Source organism: Sipha flava, unplaced genomic scaffold, assembly GCF_003268045.1.
Source record: "Sipha flava isolate LNK unplaced genomic scaffold, YSA_version1 39_pilon_pilon, whole genome shotgun sequence".
Lineage (NCBI taxonomy): Eukaryota > Metazoa > Arthropoda > Insecta > Hemiptera > Aphididae > Sipha > Sipha flava.
Window position 1 is genome coordinate 1091170 of NW_020273107.1, and position 19002 is coordinate 1110171.

Below are 19002 nucleotides of genomic sequence, written 5' to 3' on the forward strand. Positions count from 1 at the left end.
TTGAGGTGCATGAGGGGTGTGGTGGAACTAACCATCGTTGGCGGCATGTGGCAGCCGGTCTTATAAGAAGACGGTTTGTACGCGAAAACAGGCGTTGCGACTCTTTCGCACGTACGCACGTACACGTTTACTACTGCCACAGAATTCGGTTCCTTTTCCTTCGCGTAATGTAGTTCAAGGTGTGTGTGTGTGTGTGTGTTGATGTTTACTCTGGTTTATTTTAAAACTCTTTTTCTTCTCCTACGGGAAAGGTTTATTCTGCTACAGTGCGCCGCCGTCGTTGCCGTTATTATTATTGTTATTACACAAAATACGTATATTCTTATTCGCAAAATAAATCAGCCGCGCACGCTCGTCGAATTCGCAACGACGACAGTATGCACGGTAATACGGTTCGAGAGTTCAATATGAGAAGACGCGCTTTGTAAAAATCCAATGTACGATAGGTTTTTTTCACTGGAAAAGGTTTACTGACTTTTCTGTTTTCGAGCCGCGTTAAAACGATCGAAACCGAAATATCGTTACCGTATATATTGACAACGATGGCCATAAATCTTGGTATTTACATAAGTATACATAGGAAACCGTAAAATATATTGAGAAATTCAGGGAAACATTAGGATTAAATGACGTATTACGATACAAATAAAAATCATTAACATCTTAAATTAAGTATAATATAGTAATAATAATAATAAATATTGTAAATATTATCTTAAAGTAATGATTATCTCAGACCTAATAAAAAATACAATATCGTTTTATATGAAAATAGCAGATAAAAGCAAAATTAAATGTTCTCCTTTGAGCACAAGATGTTTTCAATATATTTATGTTTCAGATTAAAATGTATTTTTTCCCGTTTACAGGGATTCTACAATCTGTTTGGTCGATATATATTGTTTTTTCAATAAGCTAGTTGAAACCTATTAACGGTAGTCCTTAAGCTCAAACTTCAAGGTTTTCGAAAAAAGCACCGGCCTTGAATACATAGTAGGATTTTTGGCTTTTATATATTATTATGATACACACACACACACACACACACACACACACACACACACACACACACACACACACACACACACACACACACACATACACATACACATTTTTACAATAATACGCATAGCCATGTGTAAATGTGACCATGTGGGCGGTATATGTAAGACAGTACTATTTTCGTAAATATATATGAAAAAAGGCCGTGAAACGAGCTAGTAAGAATCAATCTCTCTTGGGTTCATACCATGTTTCGATATTGTATGTTTGTTCCTATCTGTATACATATACAAATGTGCGCAAACACGGTTTCTCCAATGCTTACAGTTGAATTATAAATGATTTTATTTTTTTTTACCGTATACCGACTCGTATATAAGCATACTTGATGTTATTCAGTCAGATATCCCAATTGGGATTTCTCATGCGATTACCGGACGGACGCCGTAAAAACAAGACAGAAAGAAAAATTGAAAATAATGAATAAGCCAGTAAAATAGCTATATAGACACTGACAAAACATCACGTCTTATATGGTTGTAGACGCATATTTAAAAATACACTTTTCCGAAATAATTCAACATCCAATATTTTTGAATTTTATTTTTATTATTTAAATTTTCCCCATAGAACAAAACAAAATTTATTTATTTAACGTTTCACGGTAAGCACATTTATATAGAAATCCCATTTACTTATTAGATACTAGGGTTCAGTTGCACGGGAGAATTAACGAATTAAAAATAAAATGCAACGGTTTTTTTTTTTTTTTTTACCAAAATAGTATAAAAAAAATATCATACATAGTATTTATTCGTGATTTTCCAATCGTTTTAGTGTAAGCTTAAACATGGTTGTTAAATGTATTCCGAAATTCCTCGTTTGATTTTGAATTGTAATACACGACATTGGAAAAACGCTTAAAAATAATAATAATATTAAATTTAAAAAAATTTTCCTTGTAAATATAAATGAATGGTATAAAAAATTAACTGTTAACTTAAAATTTTATAAATTAATTACAATAAAATAAAATGCCATCTTTTCGGCAGAAAATCATGAAAGTTATAAAATAACTATCAATATTTACATAACTAATATAATATTTTGATGGACTATTATTATATAAATAACTAAATAAATCTAAAAAAAAAAAAAATAGAATAACAACATTTTATTCTATAAAATATCGAATCATAGAGATATAATCTAAGTGAGTTATGCAAATATACATATATAATCACCATGAGTTTATTAAGATATAATGACTTCCTGGTTTCTGGATGGGTTTATTGAATAAAAAATAGAAATAATACCGATGGTTTCTACATATTCTATAAGATAGTGCAAATTTATTTAATCACATTGTTTTAAAATTATTGCAATCTAACGATATGCAAACAAAATAATATTAAAACGCGTTATAATGAAAAAATATGTACTTTTGAGAATAATACTTCAATCTGCTACATTTATATAAAACCCAACATTGTATAGTTATTGTAACACTGTATTGAAACCATAAAACCACGAATGTTATGACGAATGGTTAAAATCGAAACATATGAGGTTTGCATGATGAAACAATATTTATGTTTAGCATGTTTACGATTCAAATTATAATCGAAGTTAAGTAGTCAAAAAGAATATAACGATTTATTACAGTTGATATTTATTTTTTACATTCTACTAACTATACATATTTTGACCGTATTAAATCATTGCTCTTGCAGTAGAAAAATACAAATTGCGTTAATGAGTTAAAGAAACGTTATCAATTTAATTTTAAATTACGGTTAGGTTAGTTCTTATGATTAAAAACGAAATGCTTTTATAAATCACGTTTTATTAATTCGACCGTAGTATAATAAATTGGTTTTTATTTTAATCGATAATTTTAATAATAATAATCATAACAACAATAATAATCTACGCAAAGGTACATTTATGCACGTTTTCATTGTAATTTCTACTGAATGTAAATTTATATTAAATAATAATTTTTTTTCTTATTTTTCTCATTAATTTCACAAAACAATATTGTATTTACTATCTATACATGTCAATAGTAGTTCAATAAGGATTAATGATTAATAAGATATAGGGCCGCATGCTACAGATAATAGATAAAAAAAAAGTCGTTCAGTGGCAATACTCCTATAGCATGATTTAAAAGCAGTTTTTAATTGAATATTTTAATTAGAACTTTGAATTATAACAAGAAATTATATAATAGGATTTTGTTATTAGATAATATTTAGTGGGCTCTATGATTAACAGTGATAACATTTTATGATTAAGAATGTAATGTTTTAATAGATATGTATTATAAGAGGAATATGCGATGCTTAAAGAGGTAAAATTTCAAGGGTATATCATCATGGCCTGATTGCTGCTGAAAAATAATTGTCGCATAAAAGTTAAGTAATTTAAAAAAAAAAAAAAAATTAAAAATATTTAGTAAAAGCAAAAATATATATTTTTGAGCTTAAAAAATTGTTCAGTTTCACGTATTGTTAAAACGTTTCTAAAACGGTATTTTATTTTGTAAAGTATAATAGAGTAATAATAATAAATTAATAGTATAATAATAAAAGTTCATAGTGTACGAAAATCATAATATACGAGTATAAGAATAATATCACATAATTTATAAAAAAATATTCTGAAGGGGTATAACATATTTTTTTAATATTTATGTAGTGAAAAAGTGTACTTCAAATTAAATTAGTTCTTTGAACACTGTGCCAGCATTGGACAATATTTTCGGTCTAATTTCTCGATAGTTAATATACCAAAAAAAGGAAAATACATTACCAATGAATTTAAATAATTTATTTTATTTTTTAATGAATATAAGGCCACGTGAATTTAAGCTTAAAATTTTCTGGAAATATAATATTATAGGCACCGTTAGTGGACAGTCGTTTGAAAAAGTGTCTAATATTCGCAGCGCGGTATAAAAGCGTAGTTATAAATACGTTGTTTCTGAAAAATTATTAAACAACGCGTGGTATATATTGTCTTGCGATACGCCAACGTTGTGTTTTAAATGTACGTATGATTTACGATGAGCTGTGCACTCGTCTCTTACTTGTTTTCAAATGAATACTCGGTATGAAGCTCTACGAGACTTTTTCATTAAATCCAGCATGTGGATTATCATTCGGTTTTTATCAGTACTATCCATTTTTGCTCTTCCCTTCGTCGCCATAGCGTTTTGCGAAAAATCCTGTTGTGGCGAACACATACATACCTACTACACTACTTATACCTCACGATTCGCGTACGGATATTATTATCATATATATTATACGTGCGGGACAGACGATTGAAAAATCGTCGGAGAAAAATGCGTTTTATTTATTAGCAGAGCGCAAGTGCGATACACGTTATTAAACGTACGAGCAATCGAGTACGTCGAGCGGCGGACGCCAGCAGTTCCGCTAGATTTAAGTAGTAAATATCATCGCAGACGTGTGCAATTCATTATTTTCTCCTCTGTTTTCGCGGGGACTGCCGCGTGTTAAACCGTGTAAAACAATAGTACACACACGTTCACCAACAGTCGACAAGGAAAACGTAAGAAACGAAAGAGACTTAAGCAGGCGACCGTAATATATATATATATCGGTCGCACAAGTATATAAATGCATGTGTGTTTGTGTGTGTGTTTTCGTGCGTACAAAAGCGGACGAGCTTTTATTACTCTTGATACGATGCCGGAGAGCAGACCAAAGCAAGAAAACGCGATGAGACTTACAGTGTATTATATTCTACTAATAATACACACAGTCGTTTATTCTTTGAGCACATGCACACACACACACACACCTGCTCTCAATCCTCTGTAGAAAAACTTGCTGCGAGGCGTGCGTTCCCCCTGGGGCGTGACCAGAAGAATTTATCGCCATAACGGCACGTATTAATGATTAATAAGTCGGTGAAAATCTATATTGCGACAAAAATCCTGAATTTGGATTGTCATCGCTTCAGGAATTTTTGAAAAACTTATACTATGGTTCTATGATTTCTTTTTATCTTATGTGTATTAAAAATGTGCGCGGGTTTTAAGCGAGGATCCCGACGACAAGTTCAGCCCAAAGAAAAATGTACCACTCGAACGAAAACCCAACAACAACACATTTTGATAGGTTAAAATCATAACAAGCTATATAATTTTATACGAGGTATGTACCATATATTTCAATCTACAGCATAAATTATAATATACGTTAAGTACACAATGCATTCGTCCTCCGCGTAAACTATACACGCATAATTATAGAACATAATAGGGGTGGATGAACTGTAATGACTATTAGAAAATTTATGAATATGTTCCCTGTCTGATGATATTTTACATTTTACAACTATTATTAGTAATACTGAATTCTGGAGACATAAATTATACTGAAGAGTATTCACGACGAATAATATATATATATATATATAAATTTGAAATCACGAATGATAATAAAAATATTACTTTAATATTTTATAGTAAGCATTATACAAACGAAAGAACAGCTGCGTTAAATCAATGTTTGAATCATGTCGGTAATTATCTGAAAATAGTGTGTATCTACATGGAAGGCGTAAAGATATTTATATGGTTTTATTACATTTGATCCTATCACGCTTTTGCTAGTACATATAATATTATGTTTACGTATTACTCACGTTCGTATTGCTGACAGACGTTTCGAATCTCAAATGTTCGCGTCCGATCATAATAAATCAACCAGTACGATTTTTCTAATATTTCATTTGAATAATGTATAGACGGCGAGCAAGTTCCAGACAGACGTATGGTTTGGTTTTTTGTCGCAATGAGATCCAATGCAGTATAGTACACGTTACGTTCAATATGTATGAATTATATAAAACATACATTTATATACGGGGGTACAGGTATTGGTCGTTGGAATAAAACCGTATATAAATATATGTATATAAAAACATTGATTTATAAAAATCGAAAATGCTGATCAAATTTGTGAAGTCATGCGTGTTGCATGTATCGAAGCGACTCTTCTCTTCAGCCGTCCATTATATTATATTACAAGCACGGAGACGACCATACAACTGCAGCACGTAGTTTTAGTGAACCGATATAGTTCTACCCAATCATCGTTTGATTAGACGGACGCAACTTTTTCGATTGTTTGAAGAATCGTGTATTAAATTAGGTATCTGGTACCCTAACCAATACAATCTAAAAAATATTTTAAAACATGGCCATGAGGTGGTTTCACTAATGACAAATCTTAACTCGATAGTAATGTGTACCAACACAAAATAATATAAAGCAAAAAGAGATAGTTATGGGTCATTTTACCATCCTACTTTTGAAAGACAGGGCAATCAAAAAGGTTATAGAAGTTCGAGGGTAGATCATGACAGCTGCGCGTGCAGTTTATGTAATGTAAGAATTATAAAAAAAAATAAAAAAAATATTGCTTGGATAATAATACACCGTAAGTATGGGCGGATTATTTTCAAATCATTTTGATTTGAACTTCGTAAAAATTCCAGGCCCGAAATTCTAAAACCACAATTATTATTACACGATAGTTGCAAGTGTCGTCAATCCGTTATTCAATCAATACGAAGTAAAAATTTTATTGCTATACTACAATCGTTTATTTCATATGATAAAAAATAATATCACATCAATATAATACAAATTAATATAAAAATAACATTGTTGTTATATTTTAAATACAAGAATAATGTCGCCTTTATTATTTATATCATAATCTGTGGCGTACTTTATATAATTAAAAATGTATTTTTGTATATTTTGTAAAAATAAAAAGCGTAAAATGTTGAAGATTAATTTATGATTACAACTGTATTTTTACATTGTATTCGTTTTAAGCTCTTATATTTACTTTATTAAAGCAATTGTTGAACTCAAAACATTCATTAAAACTTTTCTAGAAAGTTATCATGGACTTTTGATCTTCATCAAAAACGACTAGTAGAAACTCATTTGAGAGAGAAAAAAAGATAAAAGAACTTAAATTTATTATATTTCACGACATTTTAAGCTAGGAAACAAAGTTATCAACGTTATTCTTTTTTTTTTTTTTTTTTTTTTGTTAATTTTTTTTAATAAAATAACTCTTACATTAAATCACAGTCGACATTGTTTTACACATATTAATATTTCTTAAGCTAATAATTTAAGTTTTTATTCATCAATATCAGTTCCAAATCGTAAAATCTAGTTTAGTATAAAACCTATTACCATGATTATATTCGTATATTTGAAAATCTTATCAAAAAATAAATTAGGTTTTAACATATTTTTTCAACATTCGTTTTGTGATTTTTTAATAAATAAAATTATTTGAAGTAAAATAGATAAGCATATATATAATTTACACTGTTCAGTTATAATATTATAATACAATAATAATGCAAATAATCGAATAAAAAATACACACCAAAATACCCAAGTCGAACAAAGGTTTTAAGTATGTGATCAGATAATAAATAATTCACAATCATCTTCATCGGTTAATAAATATACATATATGGTATGCATGTACGTCGGTAGTGCAAAAACTGTAATCCATTAATCCATTGTGTTACGCTAAGAGGAAAAACCTCCTTAGAAAAAACTACCTGTACGACGAACGGTCGGTCACACTATACCTATAATGTATAAGTTGCGACGATATTTTAACGTTTACCCGACACGAAAATATCTCACACGGATTTTGGTGCAAGTAAAAGTTTTAATAAATGTTCCTAGGTCAACTTTGTGTTTAAGCACTATAAATTGAAAAGTCTACAAAAGTTTACGGCGATTTTTTCACCATAGTTCTCGGCTCAAGTATTAAAAGAAAACCACACTATTGCTGTACACAAAACATACATACATGCATATATATATAAACAGAGCTATAACTTAAGTTGTAGATTGAAACGCAAACAGCAATAGTATACTTACGTTGTCCGTTTCGGCAGACGTGTCCGCTAGTCCAGTAGATGACGATGCGGAAGACGAGTGTCGGCCTAGGCCACCGTTGATAGTGGCACAACCATCCTGCACGCTTGTCTGTGGTCGACTCTGAAAATATAAAAACGATTTCATGAGTAATTTTTAAGATATCAGTGAGTAAATATAATACATAATATTTGTGTATTATTATTTATCATTTTATTTATTTATATATTTGTTAGCTTTAATTTCGGCAAAATTAACATTTTGCAGGTATTGCAAAATTACACAACGTCGGAGTTTGATTTTAGGAACGTATACGTACAAATGGAAACAATATTAATGATATTTATATTAAGGTATGATTTTTTTAACTTTTGGAATCTTGCTGGTGTATAATTTAAATTTTATTTTCTGTAATAAAATCATATAAATGCACTATTTTTTTGTTTACGAAAAAGTTATTTTTAATTTTTCAATTTTCATGGAAGACTTATAGATATACGTATGCATTTAAGTAGGTGTCAGGAAAAACGCGTCATTCTCCCATATTTATATAATTCTCAAGCCGTTTAAAAAATTCGGCTTTCTTTGTATCATTAGTTCCCGGATAGTATAGCAGTTGAGATTTAATTACGTTCAATTATGTGTATGTTACATATATATTGCTACATATATATGATAAATATAAACAAGATTACGAGTATTTTCTCTCAAATATAACAACGAAAATAAAGGAATGTTTTTCGGATTAAATATTTCTAATATATGTGTAAAATGGTTTTAATCCATGTTTTTATTCGTCCTTGACCAAATAACACACCATAATACTCACATATCCAGCAGGTATATGATACATATACGACTGTGGTACGATTATATATACATACATTTATACACATTTAAATAATACATTTGTTTAAATGTATATGTGTGCGCGTGTATATATCCTTAAAGGGTACTTATTTTCTTGAATTATCACTTATTCTTTCGGTAGATAAATTAAATTTTATAAAATTATTTTTATACGACTTGTAATACAAAGTAGAATTTCATCAAACTTTAAATACATATAAATTATTAATTTCTGTTTTGACGTTCAATACTCAGAGGTGTTAAGAAAAATATTCTGTTTAGTTGCACCGTAAAAATGAGTGATTATAATGAGTCCTCCGGTCCTCTTCGTAATTTAATCTAAATACTGAAACATTAATTAAAACTGAATAATCTTAACACACATGTACGCATGCACGAGTCTAACGATTAATGAAAGGAATTTCGCGTTGTTAACCATATACCTCCGGCGTGTATCTCAATGACTTTCTTTGCGATATTTCTCAGCCTTCGTCAAACTTCAACCACGCCTATATAACGACCACTGTAGTCGATTTGCACTGCAATGGTTTTCCCCCGGGGGCAAGTAAAAAACAAAGTTGCTATAATTTTGTTGAATTTTGGTAAATTTATACATACATAGTAGACTGGGAGTACCAAACAGAAATTATACAAATATATGCACAAAAAGTAAGAGTTTCATTACATTTAAAGTTTTATGAGGTGAAGTCAAACTATCCAAAGTGGTAAAGAAACATAATTGATACATTATTTTATTTAAACAGAAAAAAATAAAAAAAACACGGATTAGTTTATTTACAATAATAATTTGAATAATGATTTATTCATATTTATATATAAATATAAAAATCGATTAAAAATAAATTCTTAGTTGAAATTAAAGTTAAACGCCTAAACACATATATTACATTTCACAAAATATTCGTTCAATCTGCATGGCATTTTTCGTTAAAGACATTGATTCAAAATCAAAATATATACCATATTTTTACATTTTATTGGTATTCAACAAGTATCTTATGTAGTTTTAAAATATATAAAGAAAAATAATATCATATAAAAATAAGGATCAAATTGCATTATTAAAAAAAATCAAAATAAACATGGCATGTTTTTGAACAATAATTGGAAAAATTAAAGGGACATTGTACTCCTGTAAAGTTCTAACAGATTTGTAATTATTATAATAACATAACTTACTATGAAGGTACAATAAAAGTTCTACAAGTATAAACTAATATACATAGACATTTATATGCTTGCATTTTTATTAGATATAATAACAATCTTGATAAAACTGGAGAAATTAACGTCTGAAAGCATATAATAGATTTTATGGTAAAAATATGTTTACATTAATTCCGGTGATTTAATTAATAGTATTAATTAAATAATATTATACATTCAGAATATATAAGTATAGTTTTTACTGATTTAATTTTAATTACAAGGAACCGACGTCCAAACATATTTTCCCTTATTAAAATTCAAAACGCACAATACCTGTACATTTATAATGCACATTATAGTAGAATATTAATTTTTATTGTTAAAAAGACAATATTTCTGTGAAAAGATTACAGGAATCATCCAAATACAGGAATCCAATGTACGCTTACAAGTATTTATTTTTTAAATTAAAAATGCGTTAAAGAATATGTTTGTAATTTAACAGAAAAAATGTCTGGATTTTCGAAGAATACATTGTTCGTTAAAGCCTCCTGAGGAATTTCTTGCGAAGGTACTTAAATAACGAGCTTCTAACATGCTTAATAATAAATAAAAACATATACACGCTGCTTTAAGAATTATTCAACGCCGATGGAAACTATAGATATTTATTATTTTTACAATATACTTTTAATAGATTACGTTAAAAAAAAAAAAAACTTAAAAAATTCATCATATCAAAATAAAGCTGAAACTCATAACTGTATATACGAATGAAAAAAATCGACGGTATATCAACACAAAATACAGTTAAAATTTGATCATGTTCATAACTATATACATATTTATCGAAATGATATTTTAATATCGAAGATATATGTCGCTTCAATATTTTCGATTATCAGTTGATCTGTGATTAAATTAAAGTTATTACGATTTAACGGCAAACAAATCTATAGACAAGGGTCTGTTTCCAAAGCTTAAATAACGTTTTAGCTCAGTAGGTACAAGTAATATAAATCAAATTTACAATAAACATAATATAATATTAAATTAAAATATAATTGTGTATATGCATAATAAAATAAATTAACTCATTTAATAATGAGAAAAACTATATATTAGTATTTATAAGGTTTGTTTTCTACAATGGTCGTTCAATATTAACCAAAGTTTTCATTGGAAATTGTTTGGGCGCTTAATATTGATATACTTACAGATCTATAGAGACTAATCAGAATGCAGTAATTAAGAAATCGAATCGTTTTCTAATCGTTTTTCATTTTCTACCTACATTACTCCTGTAACTCGCAATGAAAAACGTTTTGGGTCTAGGTAAATACATGCAATTAAAACATTCAATGCGCTATAAGAGAAAATCGTGTTTAACTAATAAAACCTCATCAAAAACCATTCAATTAAAAAAATATACATGGTATAGTGTGATTAATAGAGTTAGTATAGAAAATCAAACGCGGCTCCACAGATATATTCTTATTAATTATAATCAGAAGTAAATTACATTTTTGTTCTCAATGTAATTCTTATATTTACTGCACAAGTAATTTTATATTAAAGTTTTTCGTTCATTGTCGATACTTATTTCTATATAACTTTTACAACGGAGAAAAACACTAATGTATATTTAAACGTACGATTTCTGATCTCAACACATTCACTCGAAAAGCTTTTGTGGTACGGGCTTTACCGAGTCAAATATCTCCCGGGCCGGTTCAAACCAACCCAAATCACTTTAGTTCATAATACCTCGTTTATGAAGAACATAAGTCCTACGGACTCGGTCCCAACTATACAGTAATTGCACCGTACATGTTTTTATAAAAGTTAAAATCAGTTTTATTCAGAGTAATAATAATAATCAGTCCTTTCGATAAGAAAACATTCATATAATATTCTGAATGAAACCGTATAGCGGCAAAATACGAAAAGTATAAAAAAAAAATCATATTAAATGATAAAACTTCCAGTTTTCCAGGAGAATAATAAGTTATTCATTTTTCATGAATGCGCACTAAAAATAAAAATAAAATATGTTCAAATTTTCTTCAAATGTCAATTGGCGTGATGGGATAATAATAGGAAGTACAATGATATGCACACCGCAAAATCGAATAAAAATAAACACAAAAATTGGATAACACATTGAAGGTGTGTACCGTGAAATGTACTTTAAATACTTTTCGTACATCATATTCACGTCCATATGTATTATGTATGATATTTGTGGGTGTAGTCCCGTCTAAAGATAAAAACAACGTAGACAGATGAAACTATTATGGATTTCGACGATGACAGCGAGTTGTATCCCAAGTACGTATAAGAGATAATATGTTTTAAAAGTATATTTAAAAGATTATAACATCACTATACTGCAATGGGTTTCAACTATCATGTTTCTAAAATATTCAATGACTGTTGCTATAATTCAGTACGAAAATACATTCGAGACGCTTGGAAAATTAATAATAAATAATATATTGCCGATAATATTGAAATGTTTATAGTTATTATTTTTTCAATTGTAAGTATTAATGAAATTTCAATATTCACTGCCGATGTAAAAATTGGTAAAACACGACAAGATACCTGTATGTGATATAATACTCAATGAAACTGATATAATGCAAGGCCATCAAAATTGATTAAAAAATTATATTGCTTGTATATTTTACAAAATTAATTTGATACGCGACATCATTCGACGTCATTATTACGGTTTTAATATTTGTTTGGGACACTTAAAGCGCAAAAAAGTTTCACAAAGCTGTTTCGTTTTACTACTCTCGCCACAAATTAAAGTTACACGACAGGCATGTGAGCAAAGACCAAAACTAACTCGATTCAGATGTTCTTAAAGCTATTACGTAAATTTTGTTTAACATTAGTGGTAATATGCACGCGTGTTGTATTAGTTTCAACACTGGTAATTAAACACCTGGCTATTAGAATACAGTTTCAAAAAGTTCATCGGATTATGTTTAAAAATAAAACTACAGACACGTACCAACAAAAATAACCTAGATTAGCGTCTGTGTATTTATTGTACTTACATGGTCAATTTAATCTGACCAAATAATAATCCAAAGGTAAATTATTTTTCAAATATAACTATATTAACAAAAACAATTTTTTTGACAAATTTTGTCTTCAGTTTAACAAAATAGGAACTTCAATTAAACCAAATATTTTAGGATTCCATTAATCCATAATATAATCAAATATATAGTATTGAATTATTCTAAAAATTTAAAAAATATATATGACAAACGAGTACTATAGAAGAAGAAAATGTGTTGAAAATATCAACATCAAGAAATTGAAAAATGTTCTTCCATTAAAGTTACAATGATCGACACACAGTACCATTACAAGAGAAATCAAAAAACAGCTAATTCTAAGATTAATATTTTAAATACATATTAAAATACATATTACATTCATATATATTAAATATTCATTAAATACATATAAAAATTTTACTTTTCACTGCATGTTTAGAGAGGGTTAAACGTTAAATTTACACTAGATCAGATTAAATCGAAATTAACTCTAAACAATCAAAGATTAATCGAGTTTCGAAGGAAAATATTATTGTTGGTGAAATTTAGTTAGAATAAATGCTTTTAACACACTTGAATTATTGCATATGGGTGAAACATAACATGAACTTAATCATTACGCTTCATTGAATTATGTTTTTACAAATCAATCTTTATTTTAATGTAAATTATTTTGAGATATATATATAAAGGAAATACATTCTTACGACTATTAAAATAATCTTATGGTCACATATATTATTATATAATTCTTATTAAAATTTCTTGATAGGGACTTGCTTTACTAATGCATTAAATGAGAAAATTATCAGAAAAAAGAAAGATTAAGATATTGACACATATGTAAAATAAGGTATTTAAAGACAAGTGGAAAATTAGAAATATATCTTAATAATATCGAAATATTGTAATTTAGTAAAATAAAATAGCCAGGAAAAAGTGTTTTTTCTAGTCAAGAAATTGTAAAAAATGCATTGCTTGGATAATTATAACGTATAATTTATTATATTTTAAGATAACAAGATATGTTATTTTATGTATATTTCATGTCACGATAAAGTGATAGAATCAGAAAAATGTGTACGAAAACTAGTGGTAAATAGAGTAGTACAATATTTTGTAAATTATTATTTTTATTTTTTTTGCGTTTTGATTTTACTATAGTTAAAACCAACAATTTAACTAATCTCTTAGTTCACAAATATTGTGAAATTTATTAATTTTCTTATAGGTATTATAAATAAAATATAAATATAGGCTTTATAGGAATTGTTAATGGATACTCATTAAGATTAATATTTCAATGAAATTAGTTTATTTTTTTAAACATTATACGTTATATACTCGGAACACTTCGGAAGCTCTTTATTTTATAATTTTCAAACATTTGATTTCATACAACAATTAAAGTTTAATTGAAAACTGAATTCGGGGTACCATCAATGGTGGTAAATACATAACTCTGCTTTATGGAAGTCCATAAAGTATTTTTCTACGAAAGATATCAACCTGCACAGAATTGAACGCAGGTAGTTTTTCTTGGTAATATATACCCGAAGTCTTTCGTTCTTTTCTTCTTTTTTTTTTTTTATGTACTATTTTTCTCCCGATAGGTTTGCATATGCATATAAATTCATTTTTAAGTCCACAGTTCATACGAATCCCCAAGGCATTTTCCCTTAACGTTCCTATCCACCGTTGTAGCTCGTCGTTGTACCGGACCTGATACACTACCTCATTTGTATCACAAAGCCTGCAGGAAAACGAAAATGACGATGTCACAGGATAATAATATACACCTGCGAGTATGTCTGTGACACGCAGACTTCTTTACAACTCGAAGTTTCATTTGTCTCTTGGAAATGCGACCTCGATGGTCGACTTGCGTTATAACAGATAACAGGCGGTGGGCGATAGGAAAATACATAATCGCGCAACGTTTGCACACATAATACCGAGCGCGATTTCGGTCGTCTGACGTGTAGCTATTAAAGATAACCGGTACCATAACACGGTTGGCAATAAAACTTCAAATATGATATAATGGTTTTTCATATCCGCAAAATCGTATCTCGCAAGTCGCCCTAAGTGTATGCGACGCATTGAATCGCGTTATCAGCGGAAAGTCATCAGGCGTTCATATCCACGTCCACGACTACCCTCCCATTGACATACACGCCGTTAGTGTACGAACCCGCTGCCAGTACACAGGAAAATACACGAACAGGAATAACAAATGCGAATTACGAGAAATATTGTTCGTATACTATTATAGATTCATGTTCGTAACTCTCTACGTCGACGTATGTTTAAGCGGGGTGGTAACGTAATCACGCCGCTGAGATCTATTTGCTGTCTATCGATTTATCGACGTAAAACGCGATCGTAAATAATAAAGTTAATACGTATGGTACGACAACTTCAACAAAATTGGTTACGACCAAACATCATAGCATATAGTTTAAGGTAGATATCCGGTTAAACAAATAGGGTGTATAGTGTACGTATGAAGTTAACGTTACTGCGTCATGTGTATAATAAATATAAATGTACGTTCAAATGTGAACCGAAATAGCAATTAAAACTGACATACACGTGTATAGATTGTGCGCAAACTACAGTACACGGGGTCAATATTAATTATTGCGATTGGAAATAAAGTCCGAAATTGCAACGACGACGAGCGTAATTGATGAAGTACATTTTGGTGGTTACACGTGAATAATGGACAATGCAATGAGCATTACACAATTTAGGTACATAACAGTAAGAACTCAAAAATGGTGCACACTGAAACATAGGTTTAACCGTTGACATAATTTTTGGGAATATATCTTCAACATGAAGTTTTGAAGTTTTCGAATATTGAAAATACATACGTACAATTAAAACTCCAAATGTTTTAAACCGTTATGCATATTGTATACGATGATGATTCGTTTTAAACTGTATAATTGCGTTACACAAAATATTGTATGGCTCGTCGAATACGATTGCCATCGTTCGCGATAAATAAATATTTCGGCAAGATACAACTTAAAAAAGCATTTCTCGATTACTTGCTGCCATCGTAGGGAAGAACAATAATTGTTACGTTAAATCGACGGAATTACATGAAATATTCATTAAATTGTTACGCACATCGAGAAACGCACGTTTTACTCTGTGACGAACGTAAGAGGTTGATGCATGTATGCACCTCGTCATTTAATTAGAACATTTAGACGTTTTTTTCCGAACTGCAAACGTCTAAACTTTGGAAAATCAAATTGTTCACGACTGCAGTGTAGCACATCTCCTCAACGTGCGCTGCAGCATGCAAATTGGCTGCGATGGAAATCTAAAGAGTACTATACACCGATAATAATATAACATAGGTTCGTCCGAAAGGACGCGGGAGATACACGATATATCCGAGCGACGAACAGGGAATGGCGGTGGGAAGATAAATCATCACCATCGCCTGTGCACATAAACGAAGAATTCGTTAAGTGCGTCGAAAAGGCGCTGCGATATTCAATACTGTCATTTGTAATTCGATAACCGGAGTAAGAAAACGCACGCAATGACGGTTTAAATAGTCCACTTAACCGTGTGTGCACGCCCACGCGTCACGAACTCAACACAAATTACCACCCCACCCCCGGTCGTATACCTACTAGAGGAGCAGGGTTATTTTTCTCGGGACGAGGACGAACGGAAAGGAGTCGCTCGGGTAGCATGGTGGAGAAGAGAAACGATGACGTACGCGCGATACCCGTACAAATGCGCGCGCGGGTGTGTTAACAAGGTGTCGCTACGGAATTTTATGGAATACGCACAAAAGTCAACGTGTGTTCGATGAAACCGTAGCGGAAACGAATTATGTTTGATTCGTATTTATTTTCACGGAACGTGTCAATCCGTCGCCGTCAGGGTACGGGGAAAAAAGGAATTTTTTTTCACCGAAATATTCGCAACTCACGCTTGAGAGCGAATTATTCCCGTTATTCCAAGCACACACTCGTGGACGTGTAAAGTTACGACCGGATCTAATGGGTAGGAGAAAAGACTCACTTTTAAACCGCCTAATGACTCATATTCTGCAATAATATTAATGATAATTGTACTTTCCTTATAACCATTTCGGTTCTTAAGCCACAAAGTATTGCTAAACGTTGTCATTTTATTAACCAATTATTAAACGCGGTCTATAACAATGGTTCGCAATAATTATTATAATAAATTAAGTGTCTATTTTTCAAAAAACGTAGTATCTAATTCATTATCAATTAAATATTACATCATGAGATGGCAGACACACTATAGATTTTAGAATATATGAGGTGTTAAAATACATGCTTATAAATTAAAATTGAGTTTATAGGAGCATTGCAGCGTTAACGTTCGTCATATTATTGTTTTATTAAAAATTGCTGTAAAATAAAACTGACATACAAATCAACCCTTTATATTTTTTTAGAAAATGGTGGAAAAATGTTTCCACTCCACTCGTATAAACGTGTTTGCCATTGACACCACCGAAAATAACGCTCGCGAATTTATACCACTTATTATCTTAAACCGCTACGAGACAAATTATACTAATCCGGACGACACGCGTGTTAAGATTAACAACCTATCGGATATCATTCAACGCTTTTAAAATAATACTGTAAGAGGTATAATTACTTTGTGTTTACAGTATTTTCGACGTCGATGTGGCACTCTGCGTATAAAATATAGGTATAAAATATTCGTATCCGTTTTAATTGTGCAATGCGCAGTTCATATGCTCAAATGATATACTTACTTGCAAAACGGATATTTTATAACTAATCTGGAAAATACAGTGCTGACCAGGTGTTCCATATATTATAAATATAAAAAAGCTTATTGACCATAACTTCAAAGATATTGGAAGTAAAAGAGGAAAATAAAATAAATATGCAATTATTCGTAACACGAGTTAAGTATACTTGAATACTAGTTACCTTTACTTAAAAATAATTCAAAAAACGTTTGACATTTAAAAAAAAAAAAATCAATTTCCCAATAAAAATATATGTATAAAAATATATTAAAATATATGAAAGGTATACGGATAAGAGTATTACTTAGTGAATAAACTTAAATAAAAAGTCTGGGAATTAGTATTATTTATTAGAAGATTATTTCAATTTTTTTTTTTTTATTGTACGAATACTATATTTAAATAACTGTAGGAAATTATGTAAAGAAAATGTATTAGTGTTTTTAATGTAGACAAATCATAAAGAATGATCATGCAAATCGGCAAAAAAGTGCAATTAATCAAAGATAAAAACATAAAATATAATTTTTCTTTTTTTTTTCGCGAGAATATAGTATTTGTAAATACAATTTTTTTCCCTCTTTTAAGAAATAATTCCTTGAAATCTTCGAAACGAGAAACGCAATGATAATTAATTAGGAACTAAGGCAACATGGCGAAGGTAAATGCAGATGGGGTGGTGAACAGCAGTATTAAAGCCATTTCTCGCCCCCGTGAGTCGTAATCATAAGGCATGCGCACTTTTATTAGAGAACAGGGCGGCAAACGATTTAAACAAATAATATAGTTTTCCGGCAGCTCAGGTCTGACAGTGATATTTTTAAACTCTTTCATTGATTTAAGTAATGCATTGTAATAGCACACCATCAATGTAACGGCATAATAAAAAATGAAAATTATTGTTTATTGACATCTTTTGTACTTTACTCACTCCCACATCTATATGTATAAGTATATAGTAAACTGCCACAGACTTTAATCAAAAATCAAACCACTTACTTGAATAATCGAATAATGTATAATACAATATCTCATGATAAGTGAATATATATATATTACAGCCATATAAATACGAGTATTTGTATTCTGTAAAATTCCATTATATTAAGAAAATATATAGTGATAGGAATAGAAATTACTTCGAATTT

At 29.8% G+C, this 19002-nt stretch overlaps 1 protein-coding gene across 1 annotated transcript in view; it reads right to left on the reverse strand.

Annotated features, from left to right (window-relative positions):
* Positions 1 to 19002, reverse strand: part of LOC112688551 — a 176598-nt gene that overhangs the window by 42765 nt on the left and 114831 nt on the right. Inside the window, exon 4 of the mRNA XM_025561807.1 lies at positions 7967 to 8086. Within this exon, the coding sequence (XP_025417592.1) occupies positions 7967 to 8086 (120 nt within the window). The remainder of the gene's footprint in view (positions 1 to 7966; positions 8087 to 19002) is intronic.